Source organism: Mercenaria mercenaria, chromosome 16 (assembly GCF_021730395.1).
Source record: "Mercenaria mercenaria strain notata chromosome 16, MADL_Memer_1, whole genome shotgun sequence".
NCBI lineage: Eukaryota > Metazoa > Mollusca > Bivalvia > Venerida > Veneridae > Mercenaria > Mercenaria mercenaria.
In genome coordinates, this window is record NC_069376.1 from 52,137,894 (window position 1) to 52,162,199 (window position 24,306).

The 24,306-nt window shown below is 34.1% G+C and overlaps 1 protein-coding gene across 1 annotated transcript; it reads left to right on the forward strand.

The window, feature by feature from the left end:
* Positions 1-16: 16 nt before the first annotated feature.
* LOC123540947 (monocarboxylate transporter 3-like) lies at positions 17-11,637 on the forward strand. Its single transcript, XM_053527074.1, has 11 exons — positions 17-35; positions 1,519-1,691; positions 2,115-2,305; positions 3,813-3,956; positions 4,467-4,832; positions 4,983-5,124; positions 5,390-5,643; positions 6,071-6,181; positions 9,246-9,388; positions 10,034-10,395; positions 10,745-11,637. The coding sequence occupies exons 2-9, from the start codon at positions 1,582-1,584 to the stop codon at positions 9,320-9,322; spliced, it is 1,395 nt and encodes a 464-aa protein (XP_053383049.1). The 5' UTR covers positions 17-35; positions 1,519-1,581; the 3' UTR covers positions 9,323-9,388; positions 10,034-10,395; positions 10,745-11,637.
* Positions 11,638-24,306: the final 12,669 nt, after the last annotated feature.

The following is a 24,306-nucleotide window of genomic DNA, read 5'->3' on the forward strand; positions in this document are numbered from 1 at the left end:
ATCGGATATGCGCCTACTTTCGAGACAAAATTATGGTAAGGGCATGCGCTTATTATCCTATACGGAATAACAGTAAGGCCGTATGGGCTTACTTTTGATATGCGCTTATATTCGAATATGCGCTTATTTACCAGATTCTACAGTATTCGAATTTTGTGGATGTGGTTTCGATATTCGACAGTCGCTGTCTTTAAAAAAAATATTCTGTGTAATATATTTTGACCGTTAACAAATAGTGTTATGTGAACTCATATAGAATCTACTCTTATAAGAGATGTAGATGAAATGAAATGATATGGAAATAGGTTGTGTTTTGTAATACATTTTCTTCAAATAATTATAAAATATTTATATTCTATATTTATTGTATACATTTGAAAATGAAATAAGTAATAAATGCGTCCAGTGTTTAACTAGTTAATTTGTGCTTCTTATTGTAACTGTAGACTCGACGTTGAATCAAGTCATGTTGATTTTCTATAGACGAGTTTTTAAAATGAACTCGCAACGATAACTGAAAGTTCGTAAATTCCATTTTTGAAAACGATTTGTTTTAAATAGTACCGAAAATTTTCGCAGTATGCATGTATGTCTGCGTTGAAATGTTGACAGTGTATATATCATTTATGGAAATATGAGTGTAATATTATAAAAAAAAATGTCTTACTTCAAATGGCTTGAAAACGTCGATGGTTTAAAATGAGTTTTTATAAGAAGATTTATATATAGAGTTCCGATATGAAGTATAAAAGTAACAATTCTGACAATATCATTCACCAAACCAGAATGGATTGAAAGCTGTTTAATCCAACCACTGCTTCTAGCTAACATATCAGTCCTAATTATGAAAGTACATGTACGTATAATTTATAATTACAACTTGCTTATTTTACACATAGGTCTGAAATAAAAAAACAACATATATTAAGGACTAAATAAATCCGATATATTCTATATGGGCCAGAATACGTTCCCATTATTATCAAAATATCTCTCTACCCATAACACTTTTGTTTTGTATCTTGCATTTAGTCTAAATGTACTTGTCGTTGGATTTTAGATGCAACCTGTCTGCTATATCTTTCCACTACAGTTTCTTCTTGTTGCGAGCCTACTATGCGATGCCTTAATCTCTAGCGGTGTTAAATGATTTTACTTTAGAATGTCATATATAATACCAAATTACATTTTACCAAGAGGTCTGTGTTGTAATTAAGCTTTTGTCAGCCCGTTTATATATGAGACGTTAGTTTCCTTTTAGCCGCACGTTAAGAATAGACCTGCCTGAATTATGTAGTATGAAACAGTTACAAAGATAATCCAACAATTGACCTTGAATATATTGAAAATTGACTCCTTAGCTTTGAACCTGGTTTCTTTTAATAAATGCATGGTCATAAAATATCATGACTATCTTTATATAAAGTACTTTGTAAAATGTTCAGGTATGGTCCATGGTTTAAGCTATTCTCATGCAATGTATACCGGTAAGAAATACGTCAATATGTATTTTATCAGTGGAACAAAACCCAAGAAGTAGACAAGTATTATTGTACGAAACACTAAAGTGGTTATAGCGCAATGAACACAAAAGAAGACCCGGTCGCTGAAACCAGCAGACATTTGGAACATACGGAAAAGACCAGGCTTTTATCTACATCACGGTCAGTGGATAGAGGATTAAGAATTGGGTAAGTCTTATTCCTCGCAATGTAAATACTTCAAAGTAAATAAGTAAATCGAAGACTGTTTAGCCAAGTTTCTTTAAGAAATATGGAAACTGCAGACATTTTTCTCGTAGATCAAAACACGTTTTACCTATTTAGTATGACATTATCCATTTATCAATACACTTGGTTTGTATAAGGACAACATCAGTCACAAGCAAATTTATGTTTCTCGATTAGAATTGAGGATCAATAAATTATGTTAATGATTTGTCATTTTAAAATGATTTGTCACTTTGAGCCATATGAAGGATTCAGGTTTCTTTTGCAAAGATAATATATGCCATTCTGTGTGATTATTATTTAGCCGACATAGGGGTATGTGAAACATTGAGAAAAATCGCTTTGCAATTGATTTTTTTCACGGATCTATAGTTTTTTTTTCAGACATCCAAAGGCGGCATCTAAAGCAAGAAAACTGTTAGTCATGTTGTCCTGCGTAATGCAGTTGTTTATATGCAATGGTATTGGGTATGGTTTGAGTGTTATGTATGCCGAGCTTGTGGTGGTACTTGATGCAAAAAGAGCTGATGCAGCATTAGTACAAAGCCTGAATATGGGCTTATCAGCCGGGGCTGGTATGTTTTCCAATGTTCACATGTTTTCTGCAACCATTGTGAGAGGGTAAAGTAATGACCTTCTGTCATATATGGTTGATTCCTCTTTGTAAACACTAACCCTTAAACATATAGCTCAGAAAATGATTTAAATGTTTCATGCAGTGTCGGCTTACCATTACTATGTCTTAGTTTTGATCACACAGTTTGTAACAGTAGAACTGACTGAGTGGTATAACAGCTCCTTTCACATCTCGTTATTATTGTGACAATAAAACTAAGTTTCGGTCATAATTATATACGGTTCTGTGTAATTATATAAACATGCTACGAGGGCCATTCTAAAACTAATGCCACTCGCGCGCCTCCGTAGTAGTTTAACATGCAAGAAACTCGTGTTATTCACGGATGACACATGAATGTTTTATTGACAAATATAGTACCTCTTTGAGATATTTAGTTTCTTATAAGGTGTAGTCATATACTATAAGACAAATACAAGCGAACAAATTTGAGCGTACATTACAGTACGTTGTTCTTTCGAAATAATACCTAAATCTTAAAATGGTCAGGCAGTCCTTAAGGAAAGGGTTCATCCTGGCAGGCCCAAAAAGCAGCAGAGACGTCAGAGAACATATATGCTGTATGAAGTCTGATTTATGAAGACGCCAGGTACGGGGTTCTTTTCTTGGCATGACAAAGGGGAGACCCAATGAAATTCTCACTAAGCACTTGGATTTAAGAAAGGTTTGTGCCCGATGGGTGCCTCACATGTTGACCGAGGAGCAAAAGGTCAATAGGGTCAAACGTGCTGCAGAAACGTTGATAATATTCTCAAATTTAGATGATCACACAGTGTCACAACTCTTAACAGCAGATGAGACCTGGATATAATTGTGAGCAATAGCATCGCCTTTTATGCACTGGGTACTGTTGTGTAAATTTCTACATGGTCAGGAAAGTCAGTCACTGGAACGATATTTAGAGACATAGTACTGAAAAATGTAAAACGAAAGCACACACAGAATATGCGCCCAAGGACTTGTTTTCGCGGTCTCCAGTTGATCCATTTCAACGATGCGGCTCGCAGAAATGCCATCGTTCAAATGTTTTACAGATGAAAAAAGGTACAGGTCAATTGTCGTGCTTATTCATCAGATGAAAGTCCTTGTGGCATTTTCCTCTTTCCAAGGCTGAAAAAGATGCTGGATATGCGCAAGCATTTGTCGAATAAAGTACTTGGGGTGGTATTTTTCCGTTAATTTAAACCATACCAAGGGGAGACTACTCTGAGATTTCTCAACTACGGAAGGGCAAATACTCCTAAGGAATAAAGTTTAAATTTGAAGTTTGTACAAAGACTGTGTACAATGTTCCAGAACAGTTGTCATTATTTCTAGAATGACCCTCGTATGTTAGATTGTAGTTTCGCCTTACAGGCCCGAGTTTAGCCTGTAAAATGTACCTTAAATACCTTGAATGATATACTAACGTTTATTTCACTTTGGTTTGAAAACTTTGGCTTTAGGTATTTTGTTTGCCGGCTTCATCAAAAAATACGGACCAGGAATTTGTATTGTTGTTGCATCCGTCACCAGCAGTATTGGTTTATTTGTCAGCTGTTTTGCAAATGGAATTGGTCTGATAATATGTTTCACAGGGGTTCTAACAGGTAGAATTATTTAAACGACGCATGTATTTGAAGATAAAGCAAATGGTGACTTATATATATATATATATATATTTTTTTTGTTCCGAATATATCATACACATTGTTCAAAAAGATGTATTATTTTCTAACAATACGGATAACGTACCGGTATTCGGAAAAATAGTTCGAAGAAAATTATCTTTTTAATATGGATCGTCAAGAGACTAATAAAAATAAAGTCGCGGTCCGACAACAAAGTTATGAGTAAAACTTCTTGATTTTATTAATAAAACAGGTAAATTTAACGTTAGCATCATTCAAAATATTACTAAAATAGGAACTTGTTGCATGAATTATTTTGCAAAGTCAAATCGTTTCTGTAATGATAAATAAGAGCATTTAGATTTTTTTTAAATCTTGAAGCTTTCGCTTATTCATGATTTTATATTTTATCAGTTAACACCTTGTTCTATTCATACACTCAACCTCTCTCTTCTTTGACCTTATTATAATATCTATTTTCTTTTTCAGGACTGGCAATGTGCGTTTGCTATTTTGCTTCCTTTGTAACAATAAGCTTATTATTCTATAAGGATCCAGGATTCTATTTGATTAGTATGACATGTGGGACAAGTTTAGGACAATTTATCATACCGCTTTTCTTTGAAATTTTTATATCCCAATATGCATGGTCAGGGGCTTTCATTCTTCTGTCCGGTTTATGTCTCAATTGTTTGCAATTCGGTTTGATAATACACTTTTCACGGGACTTTTTCTACAAAGGAAACGTTCAAAATAATAAATCGTTAAGAGCAAGTGCATTTTGTGACGTTTCTCTTTTGACGGACTATCTAATTTGGATTTTATGGTCAAACTGCTTTCTGCTGGCTTTGACAGGTATTTCTTTTACACCGTTTGATATTTAATTTAATTAAAGGCGTTTCAACAACATTTATGCTTTAAAAACTCTTATCTTGCTTTTCACTTGCGTATAGTCTACAATTTTATTTTTAGTAACATAACATGAAAGCTTATTGTTTCATTAAGCAAATGTGGAGGCCTGGTTCATCGTAGATCACGCTGTGTCTATAGGACTTACACGAGAATCAGGTTCATTAATGGTTTCCGCAGTTGGGCTTGGCAATCTGATTGGTCGAATCATAGGGTCAGCCATTCGATTGAAATGCACGTCAGTATAGGATATAGTACTAGTTATTTATTTAAGATTTGTAAAGGCCCGTCTTAACTATTCTTAAACTTGAAATACCTGCTTTGATGATACGTATTTATCACAAATATCAAACTATTGCAGGCGAAATAGGAATTTATATCGGTTTGTAGAAAACCTGTTTTCTTCTGTAGATAAAATGTTTCTTTTCTTATAGCTTTATTATTTCATGTAAGGCTACCAGAACAAATTGTGGTACACTAAAAGGCGGCATATCTTCTTTCAGCAAAACACCAACTGTGTATCATTGGATCTATTTATGCGTTTTGACGGCCGCCATCCATTTATTTGTCCCAAATGTGGGAGAAGTCTTTCCACTTATTCTTGCATGTTTGGCAACAGGAATAGCTATGGGCACCACAGCCGCTCAGGCTCCTGCTATAATGTTTGAAGCATCCGGCTTGGATAGGTATCCCCAGGGAATGGCTATGGTTAACGTTATGTATGGAATTGGTGAAATGCTTGGTCCTTTGTTAGGGGGTAAAGTATTCGTTCTATTTTCCGATGTATTATGTTGCTTAGGCAAGGATAATATGAATTATCTTTCTAACGCTATGGTAGTGCCTCATGAAACTATCTAGCTGACATACGGAAGTTTGATGGTTCTACCCGAGAGACAACAAGTGCCGCCATTTTGCAAGGCCTACATTAGATCTGCTTTCTACATTATATTAACTGATTTATTACCGGCGACACTTAACCCTCGATATAAACAAATACATCCCAAACTGACACAAGGTTTAATACATATAACCAATACCAAAATGATATATCAGCTACACAGTCGAAACAATTTAAATTTAATTTGGCAGCCATAGTTTGTATAAAACGGAACAATCTTTTGTTTAAAAACAAATGCAAGTATGAAAGATCTGTTGCTTATAAAGTACATTGCTTAAATTTACAGGTATGGTAAAGGATCTTCTTGGGACTTACGATTTAATTTTCTATATTGCAAGTGGAGTCAGTGCGTACATGAGTGTTTCTACTATAGTCGCTGCATATTCTATACGAAGACGTAAGCAGCAGGAAAGACTTGAATTAAGGACTTTTCAGGAATGAAATAAACTGCTTTCTGTAACAAAACCTGTTTTTTGCCAGATGAATACTTGATGTCATGGTATTTTTAGTTGAGTTACTATTTTTGTTTTTAATTTCAAGAGTCAATCTGCTGCTGCTGTTACTATACATATTTTCGTACATCATGTATGATAAGGTTTGGAAATAGGATATCATGGCATAACCTAATTACAGATAGTAAAGTCTAGATCCGACATTGGGGATTTTGTGGATTCGTATATCACTTTTTATATGTAGTTTATTAACTTGCCATACCCCAGCAACATTTAGTAAACACTACTTTTAATGTTTTTAATAACAATCTGAATTAAAAATGTATACAAATATAGAACAGGTCAATAGTTTTCATACAAATATCTTAAGAAATCGAAACATATGTGCAATAAGTTACCGAATAGCAAACAGTCTAAAAAGATCACGAAAATAAGTAAATGATCTAAAACACACATCAGCGCATTAGGGACTTTGAAATTAACCGAAAACAAACTAGGGTATGTTCGAATAAACTGAAAACTGCCTCATGAGAAATGATTCCTGTGATTAGGTCGCGCTATAAACACTAGAATGTAATGCGTTCAGGGGATAGTTACTTATAACTTTATAAAATGTCTGACAAGGGTAGAGCGAATGTATTACAAAGCTCTTCATCGTATAACATTGCAGTCGATTTTATGATGAGAATAAATTACAAATAAAAAAATGTTTTGAGATATAAATGGCCAAGGTTGCCAACCTAGGAAAATATGTCCTTGTTGTCTGCAAATGACTAATCAAAAGCGTATGTTCGCTTTAGCTGTATCTAGCTGGGTTGAAGAGCGTTCCAATATTACCATAGATATGTTTAAGTCCCAGTTATGGCTAAGGAACCAGAGAAATAAATATCCAATGCCACGTCTGTGATAATGAATTTTATCTTAGGTGTATTTTTAAATGTACACATTCCTCATTAAATAGTTTTAGCAGTGGTACACCTTTGTACTGTATTTAACTGTAGATTCATTAAGTGTGTACTCTTTTAAATCTAATGCATAGTACAGTACAACCTCTCCGGAGCGGCCCTCTCTTAAGCAAAAACATCTCTATAACAACATCATCAAAATATCCCTAAGCTGAAATATACTATTAAATATGCCTCTCCAGAACAACAACCTCTACATAACAGTCAATACATTGTATCTCCCAAACCAAAGGTTGTTGCTCTACAGAGATTGCACTGTACTATTGATAGACATAAACTTGTTACTTTTTGTTCACATAAATTATATAATTGTTATAAAGTTTTGGCCTTGGAAATAATTCAAGCATTCATTAAATTAAACCAAACTTTGCTCATTCGCGGGAATATGTGTATACGTAATTGCAAGATTCCTTATATAAATCATCGGTCTGTAAGTTACGTAATTAAGCGGTATATAGCTCAATACTAAATGTTGCTAGCCAAATGTCAAAACTTGAAGAAAAAGGTTTGAGAGTTTATTTCTGATGTCATATAATAAAATAGTATCGGACCCTGGTCAGTAGTTACAATTATACACCACAAAACCGGTGTGTAATATAATCATAAGTGTATAAAATAATCATTATTAATAACCAACTTAAAATGAATATCTCTTTAAACATTTACACCTTTTGGTCAGAAAATAGGTCTTGCTACAAGTACGAAACATTGTCTCTTCGTGTATTGGCACATTACAACGGGAACATATCCTTCATGACTAGTATGATTCAGGAGTAATAAGTAATTTGTTCATATTGGTTATCAAGTCTTGTAAATAGGATAACTGAAAGTAAAGAATAACATTATATTTAAATATCAATACACGAATTAGAGATTTTTATCTAAAATACAAGCTGCAACCTTATTTACAACTTCCATCGTATACTTGAAAAACTAAAAATATGCCTGTTAAACTAATATTCTGTCAGTATGCAAAAGCAAACATTTCAGAGCAAAAGTCTGGATATTTTTATCCACCTTCACATCAATGCGTCCGTCAAAATGCATCAGAAATAAGGAAATGAACAATCAATCCGTTTGTACTTGACTTTATCAAATTTAAGTCACAACACTGTTTTAACTACTTGTTCTTCCTTAAAACTGAAATTCCTTATAAAGCCTTGAGCAGTGTCTATGCCTAGTAATGAGTTCTATGTATAATTCATAAGTAGTTGTTTTTAAAAAAGTAACATCTACAAGAAACAAAATAATAGCCGACTCGGATTGACCAATTCTATTTATAAGACGTGAAGAAAAGTACAACAACCAATAACGTATGCAATTTTATTATTTAATAGCAGTACAAGCAACATTCTAGAATTAAAATCAATACATTTCACTGTAATTACTTTTGGCCTACATATTCAAAATATTGCAATAATATAACAGCGTCAGAAAATGACTGAAAAAGTATGCTCGAAAAGGAGGATCCTCGTCACGTTTGTTTGCTCGGTTCAGAATTTTGTGTCAGTGGGATTAATCTACGGATTTAGTGTGATGTATGTGGACCTTATAAATGTTTTCAGTATTTCGAGATTCAACAGTGCTTTAATTCAAGGAACATTGAATGTGATCGGTATAGGAGGAGGTAAAATGTCTGTCATCTTAACAGGAATTTCTGTTAACTTTATACTGTAAACTTAATTATATTTTGTGGAACTTTTCTTTTATTTAAAAAAGCAATATCGGTTTATTTTATTCCTATGAAATGAAATAGCCGCTTTGATCAAAATATGATTGAACAGTATACATAACAACAGTGCAGTCAAAAGTACATGGTCATTATATTACAACATCTAAGTATGTCAATGTCTTAGTCGAGCATCATTTTCTTACTGATTTATATACCGGTTCACTTTCAGCGGCAAAGAAAAAACGCAAATAGATCTCCTTGGATTTTGATAAAAAAAAACATGATCAGTTAACATATTTTATGACAAGTTACCGCAGAATAAATGCAGTTGGCAATTTCATTTATATCATGTCTTTTGTTCTATTTTACTAGGTGTATTATGGACATTGCCAATTAAGAGATTCGGGATAGGCTTGTGCATGCTGTGGGAGCTCTATTGGGATGTTTAGGTTTCGTCACAAGCTCATTTGCACGAAATTTTCAAACAATTATCGTTTGTACAGGAGTAATAAATGGTAAGTTACAAGAATAATAACTGGTAAGTTGGAATGTTTATTTATGCCAATTGACGAAATGCTGTATTTAGTCAGTGAGATAATCTATATCACATAATATTATATTCACATCGTGAATGGCGTAGAAATTTGTTTTTTCCTAAACTTAGTTTTCCCTAAATAACATAATACTACACACTTGTGAAAATATAGAAACAGTCTCACTTCTAGGCGAGATACATTCCATATTCTTGAAAAACAAACGTATATCCTTTTACGTTTGTTTAAATTTTCCTTTCACTACTACCATTGTACCTCTCGTGATAGATGTTAGTCACAACATTAAAATCACAACTTATTAAGACTAAAAATTCTATGCTCATCAACACATAGTCATGCAAAATATCTTAAACGTGTTTAAATGATAGTTTATGTCTGCTTATGTACAGTAGGATTCTGCCATTCCATGCCATGGTGGGATATGGTGAAATGAAATGTAAGCACAATTTGTTTTAATTTAAATTGTGTTTTGTCTGTGTGCATTAGACATTAGGCAACTCTGCCTTTACCCGCTAGGAAGGCCCACAATGTCATTCTTCCTGCATAACTACCGGCTTTGTCGATCGTATCCCTCATTAAATGGGTACAATATGTTTGTTGTTTCAGGTACTGGTATGTCGATAGGATTTCTAGCCCCGTGTGTAGTAGTGGGCATGATATATAATGGAGACTCTGGATTTCAGATAGCATTGCTAACAGTTTCTGAAAGCTTGGGACAGATGACAATACCTGTTGTTTATGAAGCTTTTCTTACTTACTATCACTGGTCTCCGGGGCCTTTGTTCTTCTTGCAAGTATTGCTCTGCATGGTGTTCCTTGTGGGCTTCTTATCTATTATTCAAGACACCTACTTGTCAGTAAAGACGATAAAGATGTTAAATATTCTAGTGATGCATGTGCCAAAGAGCTGTTAACGGACCCTGTGATATGGTTATATATAGTAATAGTTTTAATAATATTCAGAACAGGTAAGCTTTTAAAATGTATGTAAGAAATACATTGGCAATGGGTACTTAATAAAAAGTATTTCTTTGCTTTGTCTTCATTTTAGCAGAAAATGCATAAATGCACATACGAGCTGAAAATGTAGTATACACAATTTCAAATCACTATTTACACATTCCATAGATATTTATTTATATGGACATTCTTTTAAAGATAAATGTTAAAATATATATGTATACGAGCGAAAAAGTCGTATGCCCGTGACAAAGTCATATTGATAGAAATAAATATTTTGCTTTTCTTTTTAAATGTTCACAATAAAAGTTGCCTAAATTGCAGTTACATGTTTCAACAATATATGTTCTTTAACAGTAAATTTTGAACCGTGGTGTCTGGTGGACCAAATGGTATCTTTGGGATGTTCACAACAGTTTGGAATACAGCTGCTCTCAGTGTTTGGATTTGCGAATCTAGTCGGCCGTATCTTTGACAGTGTACTGAGGTTGGGTTGTCGATCATTTCCAGCAATATGCAATATGTTTTACGTTTGTCCTTTAATAACCCTAGGTCATACCCTCGTTATGAAGCTACAGACCTTCACCAATTGGATGATTGCTGTCTGCATTGTACATGATTTTGGATTTGGAAATCTTGCTGCAATTACACCGGTTGTTCTTTACGATTTAGTAGAACGTGACAAGTTTCTTCAAGCCTTTGCCCTTCTTGGCTTGGCTTGGCTATTGGAATTGCAAACTTACTTTGCAATTTCTTGGGAGGTACGTCACTTCTATAATCGTGTGGACATTAAGTAATAGTGATGCTGTAAAGATTCCTAACTGTTTTTAATATATTACATACAACATTTTCCGCTTAGCTGCAAAAAGAAATCTAATGCGTTTTCCATATCTAACGGAGTGATATAGGAAACATAAATAATGTCTTCGATGACTAATGAAATTGTTAAATAAATCAACAATTATTTATAACTGAAAAAATTACAATTTAATCTCGTGATTATGATTACAAGGAGCATACGCGATGTTTATGGAACATACGATTTTGCTTATGAGCTAGGGATAGCAGCAGCACTTCTGGCGACATTTGGTTTCTTAGTCTTGGCATGTGTCACGAGGAAATGCCACAGGAAGGAGGGTATTTTACAACAAAATTACTTGAAAACCAAGCCGTACAAATCTATACATTGAACTGTTATATGACTTATATTCCAAGGAGTCATTAAATTGAATTAGATATATTGCAGTGATGCTCTCTGTGTATTTATCAGATGTTGCCAGCAAGCGTTTGTGAAAACCTAGGGCAGTACTCATCGGCTGGGCAGTAGTCATCTTACAGAAGAATATCTAAATTCCCTAACCTGACTAATTTGCTTTTGTAAGCATCAGATTTCATTAGATATTAGATATTAGACTACCCTATTTCGGGTTCGCCTTGTATGGTAAAACATGGGAATAGCACGTCGTGAAAATGATTTTCCGATTACATGCACAAATTTCCGATTAGAGTATCCGTTAGCTCAACCTATTTTAATGAAATGACTTGTCCTCTATCACTCACCTTCCTGTCGAATAGTATACCTGTCTTACATCTTAGCGATAAAGATAATAAGATAACGTATGCAAGCGTATGTAAGCCATAAGATCACAAAAAACCTAACAAGACGGGTACGGTAATCAAATTACTCAGTTTGACACTAATCATTTTAAATTGAAAAGGCTAAAACTCTCAGGTGTTAGACAGCTTGGATTGGTTAATTATTCAGAGTTGATTGAGTTTATTTCGACACCTTTAGCGATTTCAAAACTCGAGATAAACCTTGTGAAAACAATGCAAAATCGAAAAATTATTCGGGATATAAAACTCAAAGATAAACAATGAATATTACAATGTATATAGAATAAGAAAGAATCTTCTTTCTTTTTCTTCTTTTCGTTCGCTCTACACAGTCAGTCCAGAAAACATATAAGAAGGAATGAAATCGGTACTTTACAAAATAGATCGAGATAAGAAATAATTGAGACAAAGCAAATTCGAGATAACGAGGTCCGACTGTATTCGTTTTGCAAGAGTTTAAGTTGGAGGTTCCAATGATAGAAATTTTTAAATAAGAATTAAGTACAGCATTGATATCGCTATCTGAAACTACAGATGATCTTCACCAAATTTACCCAAGATCGTCCGAAATTTTAAAGATTTTTTTTCAAGAAACCTGAAAGCACTTCTTAAAAATGGCCTTGTGCTCTCTGTATTCAACGAGGACGATGTTTCTAAGCTAGGAAAAAATATATGTAATGCTTATCTGAATCAAATGTGTTAAATCAGTTATAAATGTAAAACGGAATACAAAGCACCATTTGTAAAGAACAATACATGTTTATTAGACTGGTCCGTCTGCAGTTAGTCATTACGTTTGTGCGATTGCTACACAAGTGTATAGTTCCCCTGATGATTTGTGTTTTAAATGCAACAGAAACGGATGGAGTAAAATTTTATAAAATACGATTAGATTTGTTTTCATTCGCTCTACACAGTCAGTCCAGTAAATATATAAGAAGGAATGAAATCGGTACTTTGCAAAGTAGATCGAGATAACAAAATATAGAGACAAGCAATGTCTAGATATCGAGGTCCGACTGTTTTTTTCAAGAGTTTGTTTAAGTTGGAGGTTCCAGTAGTAGAAAAATTAGAATTAAATACAACATAGATATCGCTATCTAAAACTACAGATTGTCTTTACAATATTTACTTCAGATTATCCGAAATTTTAAAGATTTTTTTAAGAGACCTGACACGGTCTTGCACTCTCTGTATTCTACGAGGATGCAGTTTTAAGCTAGGAAATATCATATGTAAAATACGATTAGATTTGTACATTTTAGACAAAACAATCTGCTAACATATATCCATTGCTACAGTAAGGACTCAGATTCATAGTTGGGGATTTGTAAAAAATCAGGTATGTGGTTGCCCATAGACTGAAAGTAAGTACATCTACAATCATGAACAGTTTCAGTAAAAATCAACATCGTGGAACGCTTTGTTAGCATTAGGCGAAAATGTCACCAAAACGTTCATTTTCACACAGATCCCCAGTATTTTAAAACTGATCTACCATAAAAAATAAAAAGAAATAAAACAAGCACACTAATCTATCTTTGTCTCGGGCTGGATGTACTTCAGAAAAAATGATCAATTGAAACAGAATGATTTTTATTAAATTCAACATTGTAATTTTTCATTTTAGATTAACAACGGTAAAGGAAACAATAAATATACGCTACGCTCGTAAACTGAGTGGTTTGTTTATAATATCTTAACGTATCTTTTTGAATGATACATGTATATGTGCACATTTTAAAATGTGCTCATTTCATTAAGACGACATCATACAAAATTTCCATGGTTATAGAATGCACACACAATTACCATTTGTCACAAACAATACAAAACCTAAACTGTTACTGTAAACTACGGTGGCACAGAGGTGACATCCGCAACACTTTATTTACATTGCGGCCACAACTTAGTAAATCGTGGCCACAATGTAGTAATTTGTGGCCACAACTTAGTAAATTGTGGCCACAAGTTAGTAAATTGTGGCCACAACTTAGTAAATTGTGGCCACAACTTAGTAAATCGTGGCCTCAATTTAGTAACTTGTGGCCACAACTTAGTAAATTGTTGCCTCAATTTAGTAACTTGTGGCAACAACTTAGTAAATTGTGACCACAACTTATTAAATGGTGGCCACAACTTAGTAAATCGTGGCCTCAATTTAGTAACTTGTGGCCATAACTTAGTAAATCGTGGCCACAAGTTAGTAACTTGTGGCCACAACTTAGTAAATTGTGGCCACAATTTAGTAACTTATGGCCACAACTTAATAAATTGTGGCCACAACTTAGTAAATCGTTGCCTCAATTTAGTAACTTGTGGCCACAATATAGTAACTTGTGGCCACAATTTTATAAGTTGTGGCCACAATATAATAACTCCTGACCACGACTATATCAGCCAATCGAAACTATAAATAGATGGATAGACGGACGGACAGATGAATAGATTGGATAATACCTACGTACCTACCTACTTATTTATTTGTCAGCACTTCCGACCGTCTATCTATCTTCCATTCCTGTCTTACCCTTTCCAGTGACGTAGACATTTTATGCGTCCATTTCGTATGGTTGCTGATTTCTGCCATTTTGCGTTATCTCCCTGCGACCCTTTTTGAGCGGAAACATTATATTTAACGATTTAAATGCGGAGACGCAGGCTGAAAACTTTCTATCTAGTGGGGAAGCGGAGCGAAAGCAGGATAATTACCGGGGTCACGGGGTGAGAATTAGTAGCTGGTATGTCAGGGGTGGGGAGCGAAAACACGATAATTAGCGCTGCTTAAACATAGTATTTCCGAATCGCCACCCCGACATCCAGTTACCAAATTTCACCCCGCGAACTTGTTAAACATCATGTTTCCGCTCCTTGCCCCCACTAAATAGCGAGTTATCACCCCGAACACCTACCATTTCAAGTTATAAATTTCACGTGTTTTCGCTGTGCGTGGTCACCAGGCGAAAACTCGTTATTAAACGTTTAAGCAGTGCTAATTATCGTACTTTTGCACATCGCCCCAGACATACCAGTTACTAAATCGCCCTTGTGGGGTTTCGGCCTGCGTTCTCGACATTTTAACTTGCTAATTCTCGTGTTTTCGCTCGACGGGCCCGCGGGCTGAAAATATAATTTAATTGGGCTAAAACGCGAATTGGCAGAATTTAGCATCCTTACAAAATGGACGTGAATAAAAGTGTCTACGTCCCTGAAACGGGTTAGACAGGAATGGAAGATGGACAGACGGACAGAAAGACAAATAAATAGGTAGATAGGTAGGTACCATCCAATCCATCCGTCCATCGGTCCGTTCCTCCGTCGATCCATCCATATATCTACCTTTTATTCCTGTTCAACATTTGCTGGTACGTAGACACATTTGTGCGCTCCTGTTTTGCACTCCTATACAGCAGCGAAGAATAAACATTCGTTTTGATTGGCTAATTCTGTCAATCCGCGTTTTAGCCCGATTAAATTATATTTTCGTCTCGCGGGAGAAAACACGAGAGTAAGTAAGTGCAAATGTCGAGAAAGCAGGTCGAAACCCCGCCAGGGAGATTTAGTAACTGGTATGTCTGGGGCGCAGGGCGAAAACACGATAATTAGCGCTGCTTAAACTTTTAATAGCGATTTATCGCCTGGTGACCCCGCTTGACACTTGAAATTTACAACTAATGATGGCAGGGGTTCGGGGTGATAACTCGCTATATAGCGGGGGCGAGGAACGGAAACATGATAATTATCAAGATCGCGGGGTGAGATTTAGTAACTGGAATGTCGGGGTGCGGTTCGAGAACACTGCGTTTAAGCAGCGCTAATCGTCGTGTTTTCGCTCCCCATCCCCGACATACCAGTTACTTATTCTCACCCAGCGACCCCTGTAATTATCGTGTTTTCGCTCCGCGTCCCTGCTAAATAGAGGGTTTTCAACCTGCGTCCTCGCATTTTAACTTGACGGGTGCGGGCAAAATGGAAAAAATCAGAAACCATACGAACTGAACGCACAAAAATGTCTACGTCTCTGCAAAGTGTGATACAGGAAGGGAAGTTAGACGGACGGAAATACAAACAAATACATTAGTAGGTAGGTACTATCCAATCTAGTCATCCGTCCGTCCGTCTATCCATCTTTTTATCGTTTCGATTGGCTAATAAGTCGTGGTCACTAAGTTGTGGCCACAATTTAATAAGTTGAGGACACGAGTTACTAAGTTGTGGCCACAAATTAATAAATTGTGGCCACAATTTACTAACTTGTGGCCACAAGTTATCAGATTGTGGCCACGATTTACTAAGTTGAGGCCACAAGTTACTAAATTGTGGCCACGATTTACTAAGTTGAGGCCACGATTTACTAAGTTGTGGCCACAATTTAGTAACTTGTGGCCACAATTTACTAACTTATGGCCACAATTTACTAAATTGTGGCCACGATTTACTAAGTTGTGGCCACAATTTACTTAGTTGTGGCCACAATTAAAATACAGTGTTGCTAATGTCAGCTCTGTGCCACCGTAGTAAACTCAATGTTTATATCATTTAATATTTTGCCAATTCCCAACAATAATTATTTTCTTTAATGCAATATACCATCTCAATATTATTATTATTTGTTGTTTTTTTTTTGGTAAAAAGATATATTGTTCTAACATACTATTTATGGTTCAAATTATTGAAATACTGTTAAGTGTGGAAAATGAGGTCTCAAGTTTTAATTGTTACATGAAATTGAAGAAGAACTGAATCAGTATACTGTAAACTTATATGATGAACACTAATCAAAAATTGGTTTGAAGGCACTCAATTTTGAGACGAAATCGACCAATGTTGTCAACCTATGAGAACCTATCAATATCATTTGCATTTGACTAACCTGCAGTACATTTCTGCTTTTTTGCAATGCTAAGTTGAATCTAGTTTGACTGGTGATCGTTCCCGCATTGGCAGTAAACAGTTATATACGTGGTGCGTTTGTGGCAAAGTTAAAAATAGCAAATATCAGAGATTGCACCCCGATCGGAATGGTTGGATACAAAGAGGACATGTTGCGGATATTTAAAATGTAGATGGTTCTTGTTATTTGCAAATGTTCAATTTCTTGTCAATGTTGGAAAATGTATATAAATAAACATTCCAGAGTAAAAAATTAGCTACTTTTATCTATACACGCATTACTCTTTCGTTTGAAGAAAATGAATAGTCAATTCTTCTATACTTGGATTTAAGAGAAAAAGATTTTTTAAAGTCACAACACTGTTTTAACAAGTTGTTCTACGTTAAATTTTGAATTCTTATAGAACCCTCAGCTGAACAATTATTATTTCTTTCTATGGTTTAATAATATTTCTTTTGATAAAATCTTTGAGACGGTGTTTTATACGAATGAAATGTAACCAAATATAACAGTAGCAAACTCAGCTTTACTTGGTCTGTTCAAGACAGGTAATGAATAACGCAATAACCAATGTATCATGCAATTTCATTATTAAATATTGGTAAGGCTCTAACATTAACTAAAAATAAATATATTTCACTTTAATTGTTTCACCTGCGTTCTGATGCAGTTTATACAAATATTACAACAATATCGCAACAAACAGAAATGACGGAATACGTACGTTCAAAGCGAAGGGTCCTAGTCACCTTTGTTTGTTCGGTTCAATATTTTGTGACATTGGGATTAATATACGGATTTAGTGTTATGTATGCAGATCTTATAAATGTTTTCAGTACTTCCAGATTGAACAGTGCTTTGATTCAAGGAACATTCAATCTTATTGCTATGGGAGGAGGTATAATGTCTTTCTTTTTAAACAGGAATTTGGTAAACCCTATGCCGTAGAATAATTGAAATTTATGGGAAACATATCTGAAAGTAATATTTCACTGACTAACTCTATTCTCATGAGTTAGTCATTTTGATAAGAATAAGGAAATTATAAGAAACAGTTAGTGGCTAAATGTACAATTTTAATTAACAAAGAAGCTTGAGGTCTTACTATGATATGAATGTTTCACAACATTTTCTTCTCTGCAAATGCTCAACCGTAGAATATATGATTGCATCAAGGAATATTAGTAACTACTATAAAGTAGCATTAAAGCATTGGGCTAGATTTAGAAACTGCTTCAGTCCTCAAACAACAGAGGACATAGGAAATATGTATATATTTGCAATAATGAGATAAAACATCGCGGGGATCCTTTAAATTTCGAATCATTTTTAAAGAGTAACATCATTTCGTTAAAACAAATCTGGGATTTTTCCAGAAATACCTTTATTTCATCTGAAAACTTGTTAAAATTATTAAAAAATAAGCGTAACTGGATCTTTGAATGGAACATTATTAAATCGAGCTTTCCGAAAGCACCACTTAAAAGCATGAATTTCAGAGCTGATAAATTCAATTTATCTAGACGAACTACAATTCTGCACTTAAAGATATTTCACGAACAGGCTTGTTGCAGTACTAGGGGTATAGGGGCACCTATCTGGCCGAAATATCTTGCCAGCTTTGTTGGTACATGTCATCATATACTCGTCCCTGTGCTTGCACTGTAATATTGAAAAGCAAACATGATTGACAAACTTCATTGAAGACAAAGGCTTGTGTGTTTGTTTGTTTTGGGTGGCAACATTCTTATGCAAAGATAACAACACAGTTAATTACCACACTTATATGTGCATAATAGATATCTGTAAATACAACTCAAATGATATGCATCCATTGTTCTTATTAACACCTTTTTGTATTGTATATTGTATTGTTTTGTCACATTGTCATACAATGTCTAAGGGATGTTAACATAAAGTTATGACATTTCATTGATATTTGTTATTGCCAGTGCTAATATTAAATATTTCAAATCATTCAATATGTAAAATCTACTACTTACTTTCAAATGCTTGATGAAGTTAGATGACACCTTCAATGATCCAGATATTTCAGAAGGGCAATGCAAGCATTTTGCTTTGAACCTGTCCTCTGTTTTCCGGTAGTTTGAAAAAAAGTGTTCCAGCTCATTTTCAAATTCAGAAAAAAAAAAAACATCCACATATCCAGAGAGACCAGCAATGACTGTTTCATACAAAAAATAAGTTACTTTACTCTTAATACTTTACTATTTATACTGAAAAGTGAGCGAACTGACCATTTCATTGTTATTGATGACAGATCAAATCAGTGCAGGATGGCTATTATATTGCTATTATACATTCAACAGCAAAACAGGTTTATCCCACAATTGCTGTTCTGTGATATATGCTTCAGTCATGTCAATAAATATGATTGCTTAAAGGCATAACATCTAAATTATATTAAAGGCAGCATGTATTAGATGCTAAGTTAAAAAGGCACCATTTCATAAAAATAGTTCAACTTTTTGAAAATCAAAACAACAAAGAAAAAAAACAAAGTACTGGTTGGGTACTGCAGTAGCAGTACCACTTTTTTGAGACAGTAATGCAGTATCAGTAACAGTAGTCGCCAAATTTTGACCAAGTAATTCAGTAGCAGTACCAGTAGTTGCTAAAATGGCTTCAGTACCAACAAGCCTGTTCACGAAAGAAAATAAAGCTGTGAATTGTAAAACTAAACCAAATATTCGCGATATTGAATAGGAAAAAGTTTAAATTCATGTCGGAACATAAATGGGAAAATGCGCTTAACAGCATCTACCGTGAGAAAAATTCTGGATTCAGATTTCACGTTCTTACACTCCAAAAATGCGAAAGTTTCAAGGGAAATTTATACATAGGGCTATTTTTACGGAATACAAACTCCATCTTATGAAATTATCAGGTGAGAAATGTATGATATGTAAACAACACCCAGAAACTTTAGTACATTTGATGTGGGAATATGATTTTGCCAAATATATTTGGAATGTTTTGACACAGAACTTCCAAGACCTTTTTAAATCTTAATTCTCAACATTTTTGTCAAACATTCGCTGTACTTTTCGGCTTATATGAACAGCCCCCTTTAATATGTAGATTCTTGTGGGCTATTTGGAAGTATCGAAAGAATATGAAACACAATAATACAAAACATTAAAACGTTTTACAGAAATTTAAGGTCAGCAATTAAAGATTATACTTTATTACAAGGTATTGAAATTGAAGGCTGAACTTTTAGAAATGTAACTGAAACGCCGTAGTGACGGATATTAATAAAGGCAAGGGACGTAACTCAGTAAAAATTTTGATTTAAAAAAGCAATCTTCGCTTCTCAACCTTGTCTATTTTTGCTTTCAGACAAGTCACTGATATCGTATAGCGAAGGGGTTCGTTTGTTTAAATATATATTATAGCTTACTACGTCTATTATACATTGATAATTTGATTGTGAATATGTGTAATATTGTTTATAACTGTATTATATGGATTTTATTTATTTATACATATAAGGCTCTCAAAAAAATTTTTTATGACAATTAAATGCATTATGTATATATTTTGAAATTTCATTTATATCCATTCTACTAGGTATATTATGGACATTGCCAATTAAGAGATTCGGAATAGGCCTATGCATGGTTGTAGGCTCTCTGTTGGGATGTTTGGGTTTTGTTACCAGCTCATTTGCACGAAACTTTCAAACTATTATAGTTTGCTCTGGAGTAATAACTGGTAAGTTGGAATGTATTTTATGCCAACTGATTAAATCACTCACACTATGAATAATATAGCTTGTGTTTGTTTATATGATTGGCTTCCTCAATTAGTTTTAAATAAAAGGACAATTTATGTCACTTTTAAAAATATGGAATACATATTATCTCAAAAGTAGACAATTTTGACTTTATTAATCGCGATACGCGCCTGTAAAAACATTTAAATTGTTTCATTTATCGATGAGGTAAATTCCCGATTCACGAAAAACGAACATTTTAACTCCCAGTATAGTTTGTTATAATTTACTATCACCATTATAACTCGCGTGACGAATTTGAATCACTACATGGAGAGTTTTATACTTACAGGAAGAGATCTTTAACGTGTAAAGATGATTGTGCATGGCCATAAATATAGAATTCTACATCCCAGGGGACAGCGAGGAATGTTGAATAAATTGTTAGCAATAATTTCTTTAAATCTGAATGGTATAGAATATTACTTGTTTGACAACAATATTATCATTATAGCAAAATTTTCAATTCAAATTTCATCTTAAAGCTATTGGCCATAGAAACTTACTCAACACACAAAATGTCCGTATAAAGTGTACGGAAACATAAAAAATATTCAGTTACGATTTTTAACAAACGTTTTAGAATACATGTACCATATTTTACACTTCGGATTGTTTTTCATTTACTTATGTTATATTCCGATTTGAACCAACCATTCTGACAAATGACATAGGCAAAGGCTTTTTCGAGTTCTAGTATAGAACAAATGGTAGAAAGTCATTGCGTCAATGCTGAAAATGTATTCGGCACAAAATAGGCCCATAATTGGTGGATACCGTGAAGGAATACTAATATTAATAAACCATTTCGTGTTTGAATATAAGTAATGTATCTCAAATATTGAATTTCCTTTAATAAAATCACAGATACGCCCTAGATGTATTTTACCTATGCATCTAATCCCTGACGTTGATATTATGCTTTGTTGAGATAAATTATTTCTCAATCATTTGCGGGAAATCCTGCATATTTAGTAAACCGTAGATAAAAAAAATAATATTCATAATGAGCTGGTTTTTCTACGCTATGATTTTCATAAAGCATGTACTATGAGCTATCATTCCAGAAATTCTGCCATCTGACAGTCTGGTTCTTTTTAAGTTACAGCCTACTTTATACTTTACTATTAATAATTTTTAGAAAATACTGACTGGCACTACAGGTAGCCATAAATGGTTTACAACCTAAACAATGTGTCAATGTATAAAGACAGAATATACAAATTTATATTTTGCAGGTAAAAGTGACACTTATAGGCATGTGATTTACGTTATCAAATGTACGTTATCAAAAAATGTTACGAAAATAGTAAATATAACTATGTAATTTTATATTTTATTTGAAATGTCTAAGTCAGAATTGTTATATAAAAAGGTTGTGGTTAACATTTAAGAGCTTGACATAATTATATCGGTTGTAAAATATTTCTAATTAATATAATATGAAAAATAAGAGGTAATGTATAGTAAAGAAAATAAAATAATAAAAAGTTGACAATTTGAGTATCAATTTTATGATAATCATTTTAAAAATGTCAAAAAAAAAAAAATTGGATATGGTAAAATATTTTATTTAAACAGATATGTAGCATGTACAAATTCCATAAATATGTATTATATTTTAAAACATATAAATATATAACAAATTATAAATCTATGTAACGAAAATTACTAATTACATAACTTATATATAGTTTTCTTTAAACTGAATTTACAATTAAGATTAACAAACCAATCATTTTTCATGAAAATGAAATGAATTAAAAATGAAATGAAATGAAATAAATAAATACAAAATTACACATGTGTGAAATGATTTGCAGAAAGTGAGTGCTCAAACTTGCTTCGTATGCAGTGCCCCCTCTCTACAGCGGACCACTTAACAATAATTCCCTCCTTGCAAAAACCTCTGCTACTGACTCCAAAATGTGTTTATTGTTCTTTATTTTACCTCTCTACAACAACTCCCTCCCAACAACACCCAAATTTTCCGTCTCCCAAAGGGTGTTGTAGAAAGGGAGCACTGTATATGGCACCTTTGAATTGTTCAATCAATAATAATCCTACAGAAAATGCAAGTAATGAAGTTGGTCAGAAATATACTATAGGGACATGTGACTTGGCTGTAGCTAAGAAGGCATATTCTTTGGTTCTGCAGTCTAGAGATGGACTATATTTTGGACTATAGGAAAATTTATGAAGGGCGATTGTCTTGCAGAACTTAGAATCAGAAATTTGTTCTAGTGGTTCATTTGAAAAAGTATTACCAGGTAAACACTACAACCGTGCCCAAAATGTACACACAACTGTATTGAAAGCTCTTGAGCGGCTGCTTCTGTGCAAGTGTGAAGAGACAGAATCCCGCAAGGAAAGCATTTAAGAAGACACTTATATCACAGAAACGGACTGAAAGTCCATGCAAAGAAAAGGTTTTTGAAGTAGTAACTCTCATGACTTTGAAGAGTATTTCAACAGACATCAGCAGTTCAAATCAGAAATTCGAAAGGTTGAAAGTGGCAAGACTCCTCAATTTTGGTTAATGTATGTAGACATAATTAGCATAATATTGTTGCTCATAAAAGCAACAAATATTAATGCTCTTGCTTTACATATAACATATATGCATAAACTATGCTCTTTGTTCTTCGCATTTGACCACAATAGTTATGCCCGCTTCCTCCACGTTTACCTGTTGACATTGATGAATGTTGATCCAGGTGCTACTCCGAAGTAATGATTCTAGTGTACCCAGGTCCTCTGTACCGGCATTGAGAAATGCTGTAGACATTACTATAGAGCAGATCATTAACATACATGCAAAGTTGAGGGTGGCATAATTGGTTTCAGTAGAAATTAAGCTGCATACTTCCGCTGGTGTATTACCTGTAATTTCAGAGCCAGGTATGTTGAAGCACCACTTCAGAATGCAGACATAAATAGAGAAGGCATGTCCAACCACAAAGAAATATAACCTGCTCAGATACGCAGGAGTGTATAAGAAATTAACAGGGTTATGATGGCGAACCCATTCCAGGCTAAAAAAGCAAACAACAAAGATGAACTTTACTGTGAGTCGTTTAGTATTCCTATGATATCAGAAGTCGCTCATGACCTTAGGGCAACTGAAATAGGTGAAAAAGACGATGGATGGATTATTAAAAGAAGATTGATTGAAAAATCAGTTCCTTTTCAAGACCCCATTAAATGAAGCAAACTTAAAACATTTGCCACAGCTGAAGTTACAAGGAAAGTAACCAATTTTCAAAATAAAATACTACAGATAAAAGCATAACGTAACGTGTATGAACAATTGGTACTTTTGGCTGTTCAGCACAACATCTAGAATTGACACTTTCTTTTCCTCTAGGACCTGTTCCTTTGCCGTAATAGCTACTGCAAATGGAATGCCAGTGAAAACAGACAAGACAAAACTACTTCACTATGTAGAGGCTAACCAGCCGTCCTAAAAGATGACATTGTTTTGTTGATTGACAGTAACGCCCTGTTGCAAAGATTAGTTACCATCCCTGCAACATTGCAAGACGTAGTCAAAACTTTGGCCAGTCAACTACCTAAGACAGCTTGTGTCGATTTTGTAACTGACACTTA

Bases quoted from the DNA above. Each gene is read 5' to 3' on its own strand.
- LOC123540947 (XM_053527074.1), top strand. From the start codon at position 1,582: ATGAACACAAAAGAAGACCCGGTCGCTGAAACCAGCAGACATTTGGAA. The intron at 1,692-2,114 runs GTAAGTCTTATT...TTTTTTTTTCAG, and splicing joins GATAGAGGATTAAGAATTGG to ACATCCAAAGGCGGCATCTA. The intron at 5,644-6,070 runs GTAAAGTATTCG...TTAAATTTACAG, and splicing joins GCTTGGTCCTTTGTTAGGGG to GTATGGTAAAGGATCTTCTT.